Consider the following 18,235-nt stretch of genomic DNA (forward strand, 5'->3'; position numbering starts at 1 on the left):
CTGCAATATTTCGTATGGCATGTGTATTGAAAAGTAAAACCAAAGAAAAAATTAGTAATCTTTTATTTTCCACAAAGCATATTTTTCAGGAAGGTAAAGTTAAAAATTTTTTCAACTTTTTCTAATACATTAGTGTTCCCCCAAAAAGGGGTTGACCTTAAAGAACTAGTATAATGGCACTTGAGACCCCTTACCACTGCCCTACTTACGGGAGAACTCTTGAGAGTCTCGACTCTTATAACAAGTACAATGTGTCTTCCCTGAATGTTAATGGTATTTAGCAACAATTTGCTTACTGGAAGCATTTTATTAAGACATCTAGTTTACTATTAACTGAAATTGGATCTCTTAAAAAGCTTCATTTTAGTCTAAGAGTACAGTAGCTTGAATATATGCAGCTAATGATTTTTGCCTACTGATAACTATTTGTCTATTGGAATTCTGAAAAGGGCTCGAACTTTCACAGTGCCAGAGATGTCTTGGGCTCAGAAGAACTTGAGAAAATTAGCCTTGCTTGTATTTTCTCCAACTGCCATTTTCTGAGTGTTAGGATTCCAGTCGTACCAGTGAAGTTCCATACAGCCAGCTCCATGGAGTGGTGGCACTAGGACTTTCTTTCCAGTTTTAACAAACTACACCTGGAAGAGACCTTCAGCTTTAGACTCATGACAAAAGAGATGTTACAAATTACAATATGAATTTCATTTTGACACAACCCTGGGACCATGAGTAAACCTTGTATGATTATGTTCAAGAATGTGAAAAATACCTTTTCAATAAATTAATGAAATAGCTTTGTTTCACAAGTTCTTCTGGCTCCTTTATGAACTACATCATGTGACAAATAACTCTATGGGAGTAATAAATTTTCATGACCAAAGTACCATTCTTATAACTTGCTCAAATTCCTGTATTAAACAACAATAATTATCAATTCAGCTGACTTGTTTCCTGCACCTTTACACTTCTTCCTGAATAAAACAGTAACACTTCTCTATAAGCTCCCCCTCAACCTGCCTTCTTAGAGAACAGATTAAAAAGAAAAAAAAAAAAAAAAAAAAAAATTACAAGTTGTGTATTTGTCCACCTGCTTCCCAAACTTAACTGAGCTGTATGTGGTAGATTTTAAAACTATTGGCAGCTATTTCTTTCTGGCAACCCTAGAAGGGGAGTTAGTGGGTGAGTGCGTTTTATCTGGATTTTATCTGGATTTGGGATTCGTGGGGTTAGGTAGGTTTTGAGCACGCTCTCAGGATGTGTCAGTTTATCTAATTAGGCTAGTTGTGAAATTAGTTGTGTGGCCATTCTTCCATCGTAATTTGGTAAGAGATTACACTACATACCTAAAAACATTCCTCTCCCTCTCTCTCACAAAAACAATCATTCCCACCATTGCCAAAAATGATACCAATCTCTGATGATATATTTTTTTTTGAGGTCAACTGAACCAAAAACTAATGTATTACGTATATAGTCATCCAAAGCCTATCGCATAACTATGGAATTCTACTCCCACTTCTGCTTTCCTAACTTTTGCAACACTCCTTAACCCTTCGAGAGGCAGATCTAGCACTTTAAGTCCGGTTAGACTACAAAAAAAATTATCTTGACTTTAAAAAATAAAAAAAAAAATCATTCAATTCTACGGCCTACAAATACTTATGTAAATGAAATACATCACTTTTTTAAATATCTGCTCATGCAAGTCAAATATAAATGCAATAAGGTTACCTCACTAAAACATCCAAAACTCTTTGGTAATGCACTACTAATGTCACTTTTACTGACAATAAACCTTCATATTTGCAAACATACAATATTCTTATCCCAAACTTACCAATACCTAAACTTGCTTTGATAAAATATGTAACATATTTTAATAAAGATTACTTTCTAATGTATTCATTCATAAAACACACACTTTCTCACAGGCGCAGAATTAGAGGCCAAAAGCATACCTAAACTTGTGTCAAAAGAAATTTTCCATGAAGCAAAGTTAAGTAACTTAAGCCATTAAAAAAGTTCTCTTCAACAATATTTTCAGTACAGGATTTTAGATCCTTTGGATATACAATACATAAATTAAAAGTTGTACTATAACACAAGAATGGCCAAATTCATTTACTATACAAGAATTTTAAGTTAGCATTATTATACGTGAGCACTTAATAGCACATTTAGGTCCCATCAACAAAGCACAGGTTTTGTTCTACAAAAAAATCTTGTAGTTATCACATACTAAAAATGGCGATAAGTAGCAGGTCTGCACATTAAATTCATACCCTGAAACTGCCATGTTAACATTTGCAAACTTTTAACCTATACAAAATTTTTGGTCAGATGTATGCAAATTTCTACCTAAAAAATATAATGTTAAGTTCTGGAACAAAATCGGAAAGGTCCATAAACACAAACCTATCAACTACACTGATGCTGTATCACTTGGCTAGACAAAATACCCACGGAAAAACCCACCAATAACCTTTTATCAAATGACAGCTTTCACCCTCTTAAATGATAAGGCTGTAAAAGAAGGAACACTGGCAGAGAGTCAGATATTCAGTCTCAAGCACCAAGCGCTGTATACAGCTCGCTAACTGACTTCTTAATGAATCTCAAGATCCTCTTCCATCTACCTACTTTAATCCTCTCTCTGGAGGATTCCCTAGAAAGTCCTGAAGCAGGACAGTTAGGGTAAACAGGTTGGAGAGAGGTTGTTTCACAAGGTAAGAAGTTTGGACTGCAGAGAAACCCCCCGAGCATTATTCATCAGCAGATATAGATCTGCAAACCAACCTTGCTCGGTCCTAAATGACACTACTAAAATTATGGCTACTTACCCAAGACTACGTAATACTGTAACTTCATTGTTCAACTCACTCATCAAGCTGGCATAAGGAAATGCATAACCATCTAGGCCAATGCGGCACAAAAATAATTCAACCTGTCTGATTTCAAACTCAACACTTTAAAAGTACAGACTATCACACTGGGAGGGTGTTATTGACAGATGTTCCATACAGCTTCAATATAGGTAGATCCCATATCGGATAAATTTCCTTGCATTTACGCAGATGTGAGAACCAAACCCTCAAACAAGAATACTGTATTTTGCTAAGAGGAGTCAACAGGACTGTACCACTAGCCCACGATGACAAAACGAACTGCAGAAACCCCTTTAGAGCTGTACAGGAATTTTAATGGTTATACAAACACCTTAATTAAAATTCCCCATAGAGCCATGGTTGATGAGATTTCAATATCATCAATTTTCTCCCAATGAACCAACTTTGCAAGACCTTTGAAACTTTACTGATTATCATCCACTCCAATAAATCCTCTTCAGGTGACTATATTTTCCAGTCATACAAGTATAAACCTCTACAGATGAACACCTCTTAAATATGAGCTAACAATACCCTAGCTAGGATACTAACCAGGTCTCTACACCAATGGAGATCCCGTATCCTCTGGAAATGCACTGTACATATACAATACTTCTTGATGCTTTGATACCTTCATGATAAGCAGGAAAAACTGGTAAGCAGCAAAGACCCTACACCTGATTATTGTATTCAAGATATCCCACAGTCAACACTAATTCCGTAAACTGTGCTGCTGTAATTTCTAGATAAACATAAACTGTACTTTGTATTTATCACGCAATCTGCGAGCAAAACTTTGAAATAACCTAGTCAAGCAATAAGGCATCAAGACACTGTAAATGGTCTGCTTGTCATATGAACACACAATCTTTAAAATAACTTAAAACGAAAAATATTCCATTGTGCTTCACAAAATGTCAACTAAATAACCACAATGTCTCATTAACTACAAGCACTTACATGTACATACCTGTATTAAAAACTGATTTTTGTAACTAAATCAAAAGCCTGGCCACTGCTGCAATGCAGTACAGTACTAAACCCTACCAGATTTGTTAACAGGCTTGAAAAAGAAGCATAATTCTTATTTCTCTGGTTCAAAACGAGGAGCACTGAGGCTGAAAAAGACAACCTATGACAGAAAAATTTTTCAAGGACAAAATGTTCATAGTAGATTCAATAAAGGTAACTTTAGAGATAATATAAAATCTTAACATAAATAGACCTTTTTCAACTGGATTCACTTTGTAACTAACATTGTACAGTAACAGAATTTGAAATACGAACCTCAGACAACTAAATTTTATTAATTTTTCCTTTACACAAGAAAGATTTAAAAGTAAAAAATGTCAATGAAAATCTAAAATCAAACTTACAAACTAGGATCTTTCAATATAAACTCATAAGACTTAATTATGTGCCATCTTAGTAAACCTAAAATTGAACTGAAATGTCGCTTAAAACCCATATAACCAAATACGGTATTACATAACTACTTCAAAAGAAAGTATTCTGTAACTTCTGACTCTAAACAAAACTTTTTTGTAAATACTGTAGGTGCCTTTCATGAAATAATTCTTTTTCTTTAGAGCTGCATCTGCTACAAGTCATATGAGGACCAGTATCGAAAGAGGCTAAATAATGGAGGCAAGGGTTGTTACCTACCCCAGGGCATCTTCTCTGAAGCAAACCCTTCTTAGATGAATCGGGCGTTCGCATCTCTAATGCACAACAGACAGATAAACACAAAGGAAAAAAAACAGAACACCAAGGTGTAGATAGGGCAGGAAGTGGTAATAAACCAGCTTCTATGCAATACAGGGCAGTGCAATCCTTGTGTGGAAGACAGTCAAGAGATGACTGGTGCTTCACGCGACACAAGAGGGGGAAGAGAGGTCAGACTCCACCTACTCTCTCCCCATTGGCTACCACCCTGCTGTTACCAACCCTTGTTCTATTTTTAACCAGACCCACCTAGCGCTTAAGAGATTTTCCCCCATGTAAAGACCGGGTTTGTACCATATATGAAAAAAGTTCTTTTTATGGACAGAATGAAAAAGACATTCTGAGAAATCAACATAACTTAAAGAAAGATAATCTAAAAGCAATCTAAAGGAATACATACTTTCAGGCTTATATACATACACTGGACCTAAAAACATTGATGAAACCCACAGGTCCACAATATATACAAAAAGTAATTTTAGTATATCCTTCCTTTCATCTACGCTGCCGGAAGATTCCAACTTCATGGCTAACAATGATCTGTAAAGGACAAGGAAAGTCTTGAGCACTGTCAATATATATAAAGATTTCATAAATTAATGTCATATGAAAAGACTCAGTAAAACATAGCATAACTATTCTTTAACACATTCTGTTAGTGATGGTGATGAAAAAAACAGCTACGTAACTCAGTTACCCATACTGACCTAAATTCTTAACTCTCGCTAAGTGCTTTGTTCTTGTAAATAAAAACTGCACCTTATCTACCCTCGACTGAGAACACAGTAATTGAACAAACAGAGTATGTTGAAGATTCTGGTAAAATGAAAATCTATGACTGACTATGGTTAAACTATTTCACAATAACCATTGGAGTGATAGTAGCATTAAGGAAATAGCTTTCCACCTCCATCAAAAGTCAATATTACAGACTTTTGATTTATATGTACCGCAATGCTATGGATTATTTTCTGTAACTGGGGGGAGATATTTTGTCTAGTTAAATTATTTCTTACAACTTATCAACTGAATTATCCAGGCACATGTCTTATAGATTACGAGTCAAATCTAGACAATACTATCCCCACAGAAACCTACATTCATTTTACAGTGTGCCGCCTCATGGCCGCAGCATCCCTTTAACCCCAGCTGCCTTGTGACTTTTACTTTTATCTACTCTCAAAAGAACATTAACTAGCTATACTTTTCCATCAGGGTTGTTGAACAAAATTTGGAAGTCATCTAAAAACATTTGTGGTTAGAGCTGCATTGACTGAACATAACTTTTCTTGAAGGAAACCTTCTTGTGGTCACTAGGTTTAACGCAACCTTCACATGTAGGCGTCAGGTTTTTATTGTGACTAATACCAGAAAAGTAAAGAATAAGTAGCAAAACATAATGACAATAACCAATAATAATATTAACTGAATATTGATACAGGTATTACAAAGAAGCTAAAAAAAGAATTTACACTCCATTCATTGCACTTAATTTTACACTAGAAAAAATCTACAAAACATACACCATCTGACTTGCATGGGAAGAGACAAAAGTGTTAATGAGCACATGATAAAATGACAAATGTCCCTCAACAACAAACAGTTCAACTCCTCACCCGAGGTCAAATAATAACATACTATTAGATCACCTCAAAGATTAAATATGCTCCTATCAATAAGACCTAGATCAATATTCAATATTGAAACAAAAGTTATAGCCACATAAAAATTGAACTTGGAAACTTTGTTTGATAGACCAAAGGTCAATCCTGTTTAATACCTATCTAAATATAAAAACTCAAATACAGTACTGTACTATTAAAAAGATGGAAATTACTTCCAGAACTGACTTGGCCAACTCGAGTATTTTCTTCTACTTCAATGCTCCTCTGATTCCTACATGACACAGCATAAAGTGATTCAATCTGTCAGTGGATAAAACCCAAGAAAGCCACTCGCATCAGTAATCTGCAAAACAGACCATAGTACTATACCTTCCAAGTATCTCACTCCTGTGTTCCTAAACTGAGGCTGTCCATCCACAATAAGACCTGAGTTGAATCTTTTTCCTTTTGATTTCTTGTCTGTACATCTGCATACTCCAAGGACTTTTACCTTTCAGAAAAAACATCTTCAAGAGGTGGTTTCCTTTTTCCCAACAATGGCAATTATGACTTCGATCAGTACTAAAAGACATCCTGTAAATCATATTTCAGCAGATTACTTGTGCTACTATCTTTACCACACTGCTTCAAGAGGGGATTTGTGTCAGTCGCTCAGATACGAGTCAGTCAGTAACCTCATTCTGATGAGGCATCACAATATCACACTATCCAGAAACCAAGTCCTTCATTTTATTCACTAAAACAACTTTATAGTGGTCCTCTTGACAAAGCATTCTTTGCTGATATATACAGTAATCCATGAATTCTTGAGCCTGTAAAATTAAAACAGGTTAATTCTGGTGACTGGACTTTAAGCACCTTAATTCAGTTAAGCAAAGCATACATTGGCTACTTGGTCTTAACAAACTTGCTTGTATGAGCCTTACATACAACCCAATCTTGGTCCCTGCTTGGGATAAGCTAGTCTAACCTAGTCAGTCTAAACAAATTACAAAAAATAAGAACTACCCACACAATGATAGAACAAATGTGGAATATTACAAAAGATAAAATGAACAACAGAGACTGCAAAATGGACAACCTGAAGCTTACTTTTGTTTACATCCGACATGATAAACAGAGCATCCACATTCTCATTAATCATACTAATATGCGTGAAACAGGTTTTTGGATTTGGGCGGGGGTAAAGAAAACTGGTGAAAACAAGGATATGGTTAAACATAACCTTCACTGCCTTACCTAACATGAGATGACACATCTTGCCTAACCAGGGGTAGGGGCTTTTGGGTCCCACCAAGCCCCCATTTATCCCAGCCTTAATGTTATGGTTTCTCCCCCAAGTAATGGGTCAACCAAATATTTCTAACAGAAATTATCAAGCTCACCAAAGTCACACCAAAACTAGTGAAAACTAGCATATCAGTGAACTCATATTTCACCAGATTTAGATTTAGAAATCTTAGCAAGAACAGATATTTAAAAAAACTGTCCAATTTTTTGCTATTACTAATTTCTGAATACTAGCCTAGCCCTTGAACAAAAGAGGGATCTGACGTAGATGGAGGTCACTTGGTCTGGCCTAGGCTACCCCTTAACTGCAGTAGGCATTCAAGACGGAATACGACCCGCTAAAACTTTAGGCTACTACCACGGCCTGCTTCCTGCCTGTCGCCGACCAGAATCTTCACAGCCGTTTGTTTATGCTTATGACTTTGCTTTTGTTTATATTTACCGCCTTCGGTTATGTTTTAACATTCATCCCCAAGGGGGTGGTACTATACACAGGGTCCGTTTTGCACGTAAACTTGAAGTTACCAAACCAGAGGGGCACAATAGTAGTCTTCAGTTTTACCTATGACCTAACCAACCCTACCTTTACCTTACCTAGCTTTGCACATCATGCCCTTACCTAGCCAGGAAAGCATCACTCCCCCATGGACAACCCCAAAGTAAGTTGTGATCCTTCCATCTGCATCCTACATCCTACCCAAAAATTTTAATGACCAGAAGTTGGTTGTAGAGTCTGGGCTAAGGTTAACAATCAAATTATACAGCAGTGTACTAGGTTAACCTATAGGCTACTGTCTACACCTGGAAGAAGTAGGGCTATTATGTTCCACCCAGGCTCAGTCAAGTTAAAACTGGTTAATTCTGTTAAATTTAAGGCTTCACAGCACTTGGACACTGCTAACAACAACCGATATTAGCTACTAGCCTAGACATCCATGTTTGTTGGGCCTGCCTTGCCTAGTCAGTCTAAACAAATAACGCAAACAAAAACTATCTATCAATAAACAAAACACACAAAAACCATCTACCAACACAGGCTATAATGATGCAACAAATATGAATAACAAAAATACAAACGAAACAGACGAAAAGGGAACATTAACCTATAAATAGATCTTACCTGTCTAACGGGACCAGCTGACAATCTTTGCTTACTTCTGACACGTTGTAATGAGCGATTGAGCATCTATATTCTTCCTCTTTCATTTGACTAACTTGTGCTACGTTTTATTAATCTAAAATAATTTACAATTAACCGAAGCAGTCTATTTCAACCTCAAAAACGATAAATTTCCTAATAGTGTTCCACTATAAATCTAAATATTAATAACAACATATTCATAAATATATCACGCTCAGTGCCTATGAAGAGATTAATATATTCCATTCAATATTCGAAAGCTCTGAGGGCTTTAGCGAGATTTTTTTTTGGTTAAAATATTGTCTCGGGATAATAAAAGTAAACAAATTTCTGAATGGGAAACAAAAAGAAAAGAGTAACATTCAAATGTAAAAAGAAAGAAAAAGCCTGATTGTACCAAATCGATATTCCAAAAAGCTTCCATTCCAGTAATGTTGCACTATGCATTCACAAATATTACTTTAAAATATTTTTTTCTTGTCTATTTAATGGTTTAAGCATTTTGCGTATTTTGTAAAAGTTTTTTATTTTTTAACGAATGCATAAAGCTGCCGCTCTGGACATCTACCAGCTGACAATGCAGAGTAACTATAAGAAATATATAAAATATTAAATTATAACTGACAACTACTTTCTGTACAAAAACGATATTGCCTTCGATTTTACGTCAGATGCACTGGTTTTTATGAAAATTATATAATATATAAGTTTTAAAATAAAACATTTTCCTTTTATACTAAACTTCGTTACATTTTATCACAAAAGCTTTAAACATGCAAAATGTATACACACTCATTAGTAACTTCTGTATCTCAACCCTCATAAAATAACTATTGTCTAATCTATCAAATTCCATAGAGAAAAACTGATCATTGGCAAAGTTACTAGAGGTTATAACACAGTTATATTAATTAATGCAATTTATAAATAACGATGTTCTCTTACCAAAGAATCATGAATTTTGAACGTATTTTTTCTGTCTTGAGTGAATTACCTAACAGTTGAATTCTAAATTTGACATGGCAAACTCCTATATAAACAGTCATATATCGTTAAATAGGTAATGCAGTGACCTTGTATTGAATAGAAGTGAATCTTTCTAAATATTTAGAACTATTGGAGATATATTTTACAAATTGAGAGTTTATTATTCTTATCTTAGGCATTCTTCCCTTCTCAAAACCTTTCTGCTTCTGCTATTCAGCAGGTAGCCTACTTATACCATAGCACCATTGTCCTTATTCGCAATGAACATTTGTGAAACGTAAATCAATTTTTGTTCAGATATTAAATTAGGAATTGGTTACTTTGTACAAGTAAATAACCTTGTTTACTGGAAAACCATGAATTAAGAGGCTTCATGTTCATCAGGATTTGGTAAAGACAAAGCAGACGAATTCCTGAAATTGAAAATTCGAAAATATTTAAATATTAACAATGGAATAATGCGGGCAGCCGTCCTTGGGCATAATATCAGATGATGTTTTCAGCTTAAAATTATTACACTGATGCAGTGTGTTCTAGCTAATTTGTTTCATATGCTAAATATTGCAAATTGTGGCATAGAGTTTATCAAGTACCAGTTTTGAAGAAGGAATAAATGCTTCAAGAGCCAAAAATTCTGAAACCAGAGAGAGAGAGAGAGAGAATCTAATGTTAAGTGTACACTATAGAGTAAAATCTAACTAGACTTAGCTTATTTTAGCGAGACTACTCTAGAAATCTCTACACCACAGCAAACTCTACTCACTCTAGAGCTTCCATAAAGTGGTGATGGATTAGATCTAGAGACTGCTCTACTGCCTGTGAAGGCTATGTATTTTCAACCACAAATTAAGCAGAACATGCTGATAAGAAATGTATTTATGTTGATATCTGCCCATTTCTGTATATATATATATATATATATATATATATATATATATATATATAAATAATATATATACACATGTATATATATATATATATATATATATATATATATATATATATATATATATATATATATATATATAAATAATATATATACACATGTATATATATATATATATATATATATATATATATATATATATATATATATATATATATATATATATATATATATATATATATATATATATATATATATATATATATATATATATAGAAATCATCAACACACAATCACGTGTGGAACAGAAATAAATTTCTGACTCACGTCAGAAATTTATTTCTGTTCCACACGTGATTGTGTGTTGATGATTTCTATCTTATTCACTCAGAAGGGATAATTCGAATGAAATGTTGTCTATTGGGTCATTGCTGAGTCGGGAAGTTGGGGAAAACTCGCTGGTATGCAAGCAGTTAGCTTGCCCAGGTAATTCCTTGGGTGCAGTTGCTCTCAGGTTCCAACTTCTTTTAGACTTGTATGGCCCAGTGGGTAACGCCCTTGCTTTCCACCTGAGAGACCTGGGTTCGATCCCGACGTGAGTCAGAAATTTATATATATATATATATATATATATATATATATATATATATATATATATATATATATATATATATATATATATATATAGCATTAAACATGACTATTTTAATATTCATTTTCTCCTCAATCTCTCAGACATCTCTCCAAGTTAGATATGAATGTTTTTTTATTGTATGTAAGGATATATATGATTCAAGTGTATGACCAAAACACATTGTCTAATTACCATGTTTGTACTGGTTGTTCCGTGTGGTATAGCATTTAGTTTTCACCATCATGACACATATACACTGGCAGATTACCCAGTAGGATAACTAGGCTAAGCGTAAGGGCCCCCAAACTTTGGGGATCCCCGTGGCCCCGAACTAGCCATATTACAAATTGTATAACTGCAGAAAAAGTGGTAGACCAGGAGAGGAACCAGAGGCCAATTTTCTGAAAATTTTCATTGCCGGGGTGTCTGTCAGCTGTAGTGCTATTCCTGCTGTTATGCAGACCTTGGATGTTGCCATTTCGAGCTTAGTTTTGATCTGATTTTGGCTGGCTATAGTGGCTACTGAGAAACCTTTACATTTGCGACATTTGGTTATGTGCGTCATATAAGATTAGGTTAATCTGCAAAGTACTGTGTGCTCTCAAAGTAAGCATAATTAACCTAATGTTAATTATAGTATATTGCTCCAATTTCCTCAAAATTGCTTTGCATATAGATTCAGAATACTCCTGAATTGCTCATATTTAAAAAAACCAGCCGATTGTCTCAATTCGCTCATCTGACAAGGCCCCTCCTGCATCCTTAGCCTAAGGGCCCCAGAGGATCTTAATCTGGCAATGATATATTTTTTTATTTATCTTTTTTCACTGTCCATTTGATAACACAGATTGGGCCAATTTCTTGTGATTCCAAACTCAATAACTTTTACCATCTACTTTTTTATGACACTTGTTTTCTTTGCTCTATAATGACGTTCATATAACGACACCTTCTACAGTTTGGAGATCCTTCCAGATTGGTGTATTGAAAGTGTTGTTTAAGCACTGTTTCAATGTACGACTTACTAAATGACATGTTGAAGGCAGCACTCTACATAGACAGGACATCTATGTAAATGAATGAATAAAATCACCTATAGGTGAGCTTTCTTGAAGAGAGCTCAGCACCACTTGTACACTGAAACTACCCAAGTGACAACTGAGAGTAATTCTACCTAAGAGTGCTCCCACTTCTGTTTACATTATCTAGAGCACTTTACCTAGAACAAATCTAGTTAAACATCCAGTGTACACATCCCATTATATTTTTTGTTGATAGGAATTTGTAAAAAATTATAGTGTTTTCAAAGTTACATTTTTTTTTAATTCTTATAATTTTGAAGACATTCCCTAAACTGTTGGTAGTGAACATGGTTTCCAAGGCAGGTGATCACATAACATGCATCAGGAAAATCTCTTTTGTCGCTTCTTTAAGAAACATGCCCGTATACACAAAAGTTTTTCATTCCTGATTTTCTCATGACATTTTATGGGCTTCAGAGAATCACGTCACATGTCCTGTTTACCATCACAAAATGACAGCAAAGTATAACATGCAAATTATTACAAAACACAAATATATTGTATATTTATACAATTTGGAGGTAAATGTACAATAACCCCAATAAAATAATGTTGTAGGTATAATTCTTAAGCAAAGTAGGAATATACCCAAGGTTCTGCAATAAATTTTGGTATCAGCACCATTTACCAAATGACTGCTGGAAAGCCTCAGTGGCAATCACTTTGAAACCCAAAGATTCAATGCGTTCCACAATTCTGTCAGGGATAAAGAAAAACAACATAGTATTTTAAATACTTTATTTCAAGAAATGCTATCATATAAAACTTTACCCTCTTCATAACGATAAACTACAGCTAGCAAGGCAAAATCATCTCTCAATATTCACTCTCCTTTAAGTCAGAGAAAAATTCCTGACAGAATCTAAAAACAATACAAAACCAGTTTTAAAAGAGCATGTGTATACTGTATATGGGTCTTCATACAAAATATTACAATAAAAAAAGGAAGCAATTATACCTGACACCTTAGATTTTTATCACTGGATATTTGTAATTCACTGCCTTTATATAGGGATACTGTAATTGGTTTTAACTTTAGTCATTTTAAACTAGCAACTATCACTCGCCAAAAATCTTTTTTTGAGTGGTGCTTTACAATGCATAAAAGTTGATACTTCCTTTTATTTATTTGTCATGTTTATTGCTCTAAAACACATACAGTACCAATTTCATTCTTTTATGAATAAAGAACACGCTTTCACCATAATTTTAAAAAATCAGATACTTATATATTTCCATACTGTTAAAATTCTGCGCAAAATCTAGGCTCCATAAGAATCTTTAATCTTGCATAAGGGTTAAATAAAGTACTTTACTTTCATAAAACCAAAGTATCAATTGTAAACATACAAGTTTTGTTGACACCTCTGCAACTGCTTTTTCAGTCAAGGGAACAAGAGTCTGAAGTAAAACTCACATTTGGCACCTAAAAATTTAAATTTATTGCAATTCATTTCTTATCATTTCAAAGACTGCCAAATAAGAAGAACCTAGAAGGAGTTTTAAGATCTTGAATCTCAATGCAGCGTTTCATACTGAATAATCAAAACGACAAAAAAAACTGCAAAGATCTCCTATGTGATATGCAAGATGATATGCCAGTCTAAAAAAAAAAAGAATAAAGATTTTAAAGCTAAAAAAGAAAGTGCTTCCAATACATAAACAATGTGAAACCTTGTGCCTCCCTTAACTATATTATTCCTGTTTCAGTGATACTACCAATTACCTAAAAATGGGTGTATACTTCCAGATTTCAGCCAGATACTCCTGTTATTCTAAAGAAAGAATAGTCTATTAGATATTTTAGTGCAGTAAATCCTGTACTGTGTACTCTGGTTAAAATAATGCATAAAATCATAAACCACCTTAAAATACCTATGGAGAGCAATTCATTATTAAGATACCATTTCCAGATATTTTTAGCAACAATTAGTAACCCTTGAGAGTACAGATAATAACCGAGTAAGTGTACCTTTCTCCTCGTATGATCACAAAAGGACAGGAGGGAGGAGGAGGAAGAGGAGGAGGAGGAGGAGGGGGAAGGGGAGGGGGTTGGGGAATAAATCCTTCGATTTTTAACTTACAATCTCTGAACCGTAACTCCAAATATCAAATATAACTTCAAATGGTTTTACTATTTTTTTCAGGCCTATGAAAGACATCATGAAGTCAGCTGATTCTCATGTCATCATACTGATTGCTGGACGGAGTGTGCCTGGAGATGTACAAAGAAAATTAGAACATGTTGTGGAGTGCCAATCCATTATCCTTATATAAACAAATTTCCTTAATGTATAAAACAATGAATTGTATGTCCACTGATAAATATTTGGTGATATATTCATATAGGCCACCTTCCATTTACAATTATTACTGAAGCTTGTACAGTACTCCATAATTTAGTAATCACATGGTTTTTCTTTAAGACAAGATAAAAATTGTTGTCGAGTTTTTTTCATCAAAAAGCATGTATGCTAAAGCCACACCTACCCAGTTGCACTAAAGAAAGCTGGCAAAGCACAGTAAAAGAATGTTATAAACAAGCAATGAGTTAACAGCATTAGTAGCTATCAGAGTAACGTTCTTCTCAGTTGACCAACAAATGAAATACACGTTTTCCTACATTCTACAACAAATTTTGAAGTTGAAGTACAGTCTGTTTGACAGAAGACAAAATCCCACAAGGATTGATTGAAGAACTTGGGCTCTCAGACAGAAAGAGAGCAATGCGAATGGATTCATGTTAAATAAAGACAAAAAAGTGCTGTCTCTACAAAGAAAACCGCTAGTACTAAACTGCACTGTTTCATATACTGTACACTGCAGGCACTGACCCCCTACAGGGTGAAGAAGATTAAAGTAGCTGATTACAGCAAAATGAGTTTGAAACAAACAGCTTGCACTGCATCTCTTTAATGCTGTTTCAGCATTAAACATTCCTGTATTGTGTAACTTATAAAACATACCACATACAGTACTGTGTACGCATTTGATTGCATGTAAGATCCTTCGGTAGACAATCAATTCTTACTGCTTCAATTAAGTAGGTAGTTTTAACAACACCAACAAGTTGAAATACTCAACTTTCATAAAGCTGGCTAAAATTGTTAGTTTTTTGATAGTAAAATTTAAATTTCGTCCAATTACCTGCAATTCTTTGAAGTGTAATAATTGGATAAATTGAAAATTTATCCAATTCTGTCAAAATATCATTAACTGATTTATTTCCAGTTTTGATATTCACTGTTGGTTGAAGTTTAGAAATTGCATTAAATTTCCACAAATAATATTTTGAAACAGATAAATAGCGTATTATTTAAGCAAAGACTTATGAATACATGAAGCAAATTTCAGAGCCTTATTTCAAAACATAATCTAAAGCATTTTCATCAAGTTTACCTTTCAAACTGTTCTTAAATTCTTATTCTTGGACTAGTCAGTATCTATTTTAAAAATTTTTCGGGTAATGGATTACTGTATAATGTTTGGGTATGCATATTAATTTGAACATTCATCATATTTACCACAAACAATGCTACTTTTTTCAGACATTATACTCAAAAGACAAATTTTAAGAAAGAAAACGACTGAAAATCAAGACCACATAACTTTTATACTGTTTATTTTCATTTTTGTTAGCTGAAAAAACTGTTATGTTCCGTATGAATGTTCTGAATTTACTGTAATTTATTTTTTCTAGACTTTAACGACATAAGCCTCAGTAAAAATCAAAAGAACCAAACAGTGCTTCATATGAGTAGCTTCCTTGCTATTAAAAATTAATTTCATTGTCATGTATACCTTCAACAAAGAAGTAATTAGTTCTTTCATTCTTCAACCATTATATATCGCTAGCATATCAGTGGGGTGCATTAACAATGAGTACAAGGTTGAGATCCAACATTTTTCAAATTATGTTCATTTTGCACTGCTCACATCATGAGTTGCCAGCTCTAAAATACCTGATAGAATGTATAAAAAGCAAATGTCAAGAATAAAATTTTTGGAAAATTCAATGTACTTCTCATGAATCTTGAGTGCAACTGCAAGTTTTCAGGAAGTGCAAGTGGCACGCCACAGAAAAAGTAAAAGGAGAAAATGCACAGAATAGACGAGGGAAGAGAACGGGTTACTGGTAAGTCTAGCTCCGTAAAGAGAAAAACTGACGATGATGATTAACATTCAGGTTTTAGAGACTTTTTATTACTCTGCAGCTAAACAGATATAAGACCTTTGTCTTTACATATAGCAACACTTTGGTTAAATTGGAGAACATACAGTTTAAAGACTCTGGGTTAATATTACAGTATTCCTGTGGCTTTAGCACTTAAGCTTATTTACTTTCAACTTGAGGTATTTTTCACAGGAATAAGTTCTGAAAAATACCATCAAAAGTGACATTTTAAACATCGTACATTTGTAAAACCTCCTTTCTAATGACAAAATTGAATTTGAAAGTAGATTCTACTGTACAAAGTAAACTAGATGAAGACACAAGCCATATGCCAAAACTTTTTGGATAATTAGTACCACAATATTCATCTCATTTACAACAAAATTTACTTATCTGTAATAAACCACATTTGCCTTCATACAAGATGCACCTCAACTCAGGTAAAAACAAAAATAACTTCTTTTTCCTTCATTGTTACAGAACTTTCTGCTACAATATATGTTGTTTTGAAGCTTCTTTCCAATCAGTGTCTTAATATTACCATAAATGAGAAGAAACAGTAAACATATTTTCTTGCCATGTTAAGAGCTCTGTTAAAAGCCCACACAAATGTGTGAACCATAGACTGATGTTAGGTTGCATAATTTAGACTAGCTTTTGCACATAAGCCTCAATATCTTACGTACACATTTTGTTATTCTGTACTTCACATATAATGCAACATCCTGAAATTTTGCTGTATCTAGTCTAAAAAAAATTGCATACATGAGTATGTATAGTGTCTTTATAATCTAACTTTGGCTTTAAGAGACCACAGTCGCTTGTGATTATGTCTGAGAGTGGGATTTGTTACTAGTTAGCAAAACTAGTTGCTCACAGCCTGTCAGATAAATTGTTCACTTGATCCTCTCCTTCTGAGGTACATCTTGAATTTTGTTGACTATTTTCTTGAAGGGGAGGAGGAGAGGTATGTCTTTTATGCTGGCAAATGTGGTTTATATAATTTATAATTCTGAAACTTACAGCAATGTTTATCACGGCATTATATGGCATATTCCCCTATGATTAGGAAACCTTTAACATTAGAGTTTTTATTACACTGAAAGCTGGTTTGAAGGACTAGAATTTAAACAAAATGACTGTTATGTAACATGTAAAATGTAGTCTTCAAGAATATCCCTACATTATAATCAATAGAGCAATTAAATATATTACTGAAAGTTTGTAGATATGGTTATTGAACATTTCTTCAACATTTTCAAACATATTCTCTAAAACACTACTGTATTTCAATTTTTTGTTGACTGATCTGTTAGTAAATAATTGTGCCTTGTCGTCAAAAATAAGGACATAATGACCACCATATAATAAATATTTAGAAAACAGTGAAACACTTCATATATTCAATAACGACATAAATGACACTGGAAATTAATACTATATCCTGAATAAATTTTGACTTGTAATACTGTATATTAATTCTTGGTAATCTTTTATGGTCAATTTCCTATATATTAATTCTTGGTAATCTTTTACAGTCAATTTCCTATTTCTACTTTTTCACCAGTGGAAAAGCAAAGTACGTACAGTACTCTAGCTAAAAGACGATTATTATGCTCATTGCATACACACTACCTGCACTCCGCAGATCTTCATGTTTTCTTTTACCCATTGCCAGAACATCTAAGCTGGGTACTAATGTAAAGTGCAAATCCCATTCTCTCTACTACACATCACAAGGCCCATAAAATCATTACAGTATTCTATAAAGATGCATGTGTGGCATGCTACTACTACTTGTGCAGT

The 18,235-nt window shown here is 33.9% G+C and overlaps 1 protein-coding gene and 1 long non-coding RNA gene across 4 annotated transcripts in view; both read right to left on the reverse strand.

Annotated features, from left to right (window-relative positions):
* Nucleotides 1-46: 46 nt before the first annotated feature.
* LOC136842891 (uncharacterized) lies at nt 47-9,006 on the reverse strand. Of its 2 annotated transcripts, XR_010854370.1 has the most exons (5): nt 8,646-9,006; nt 6,605-7,047; nt 5,011-5,150; nt 3,856-4,003; nt 47-638 (listed from the first exon to the last, which is right to left on the reverse strand). It is a non-coding gene; the product is annotated as an uncharacterized lncRNA (long non-coding RNA). The 2 variants fall into 2 exon arrangements; XR_010854369.1 differs by having other exon boundaries at nt 3,856-5,150.
* A 3,972-nt stretch (nt 9,007-12,978) lies between these two features.
* Nucleotides 12,979-18,235, reverse strand: part of hook (hook microtubule tethering protein) — a 243,394-nt gene continuing 238,137 nt past the window's right edge. For both annotated transcript variants that reach the window (XM_067110806.1, XM_067110807.1), the window contains one exon: nt 12,979-14,470. In XM_067110806.1, coding sequence (XP_066966907.1) covers nt 14,425-14,470 — 46 coding nt within the window. In that variant the 3' untranslated portion in view covers nt 12,979-14,424. The remainder of the gene's footprint in view (nt 14,471-18,235) is intronic.

Source organism: Macrobrachium rosenbergii, chromosome 10 (assembly GCF_040412425.1).
Source record: "Macrobrachium rosenbergii isolate ZJJX-2024 chromosome 10, ASM4041242v1, whole genome shotgun sequence".
NCBI lineage: Eukaryota > Metazoa > Arthropoda > Malacostraca > Decapoda > Palaemonidae > Macrobrachium > Macrobrachium rosenbergii.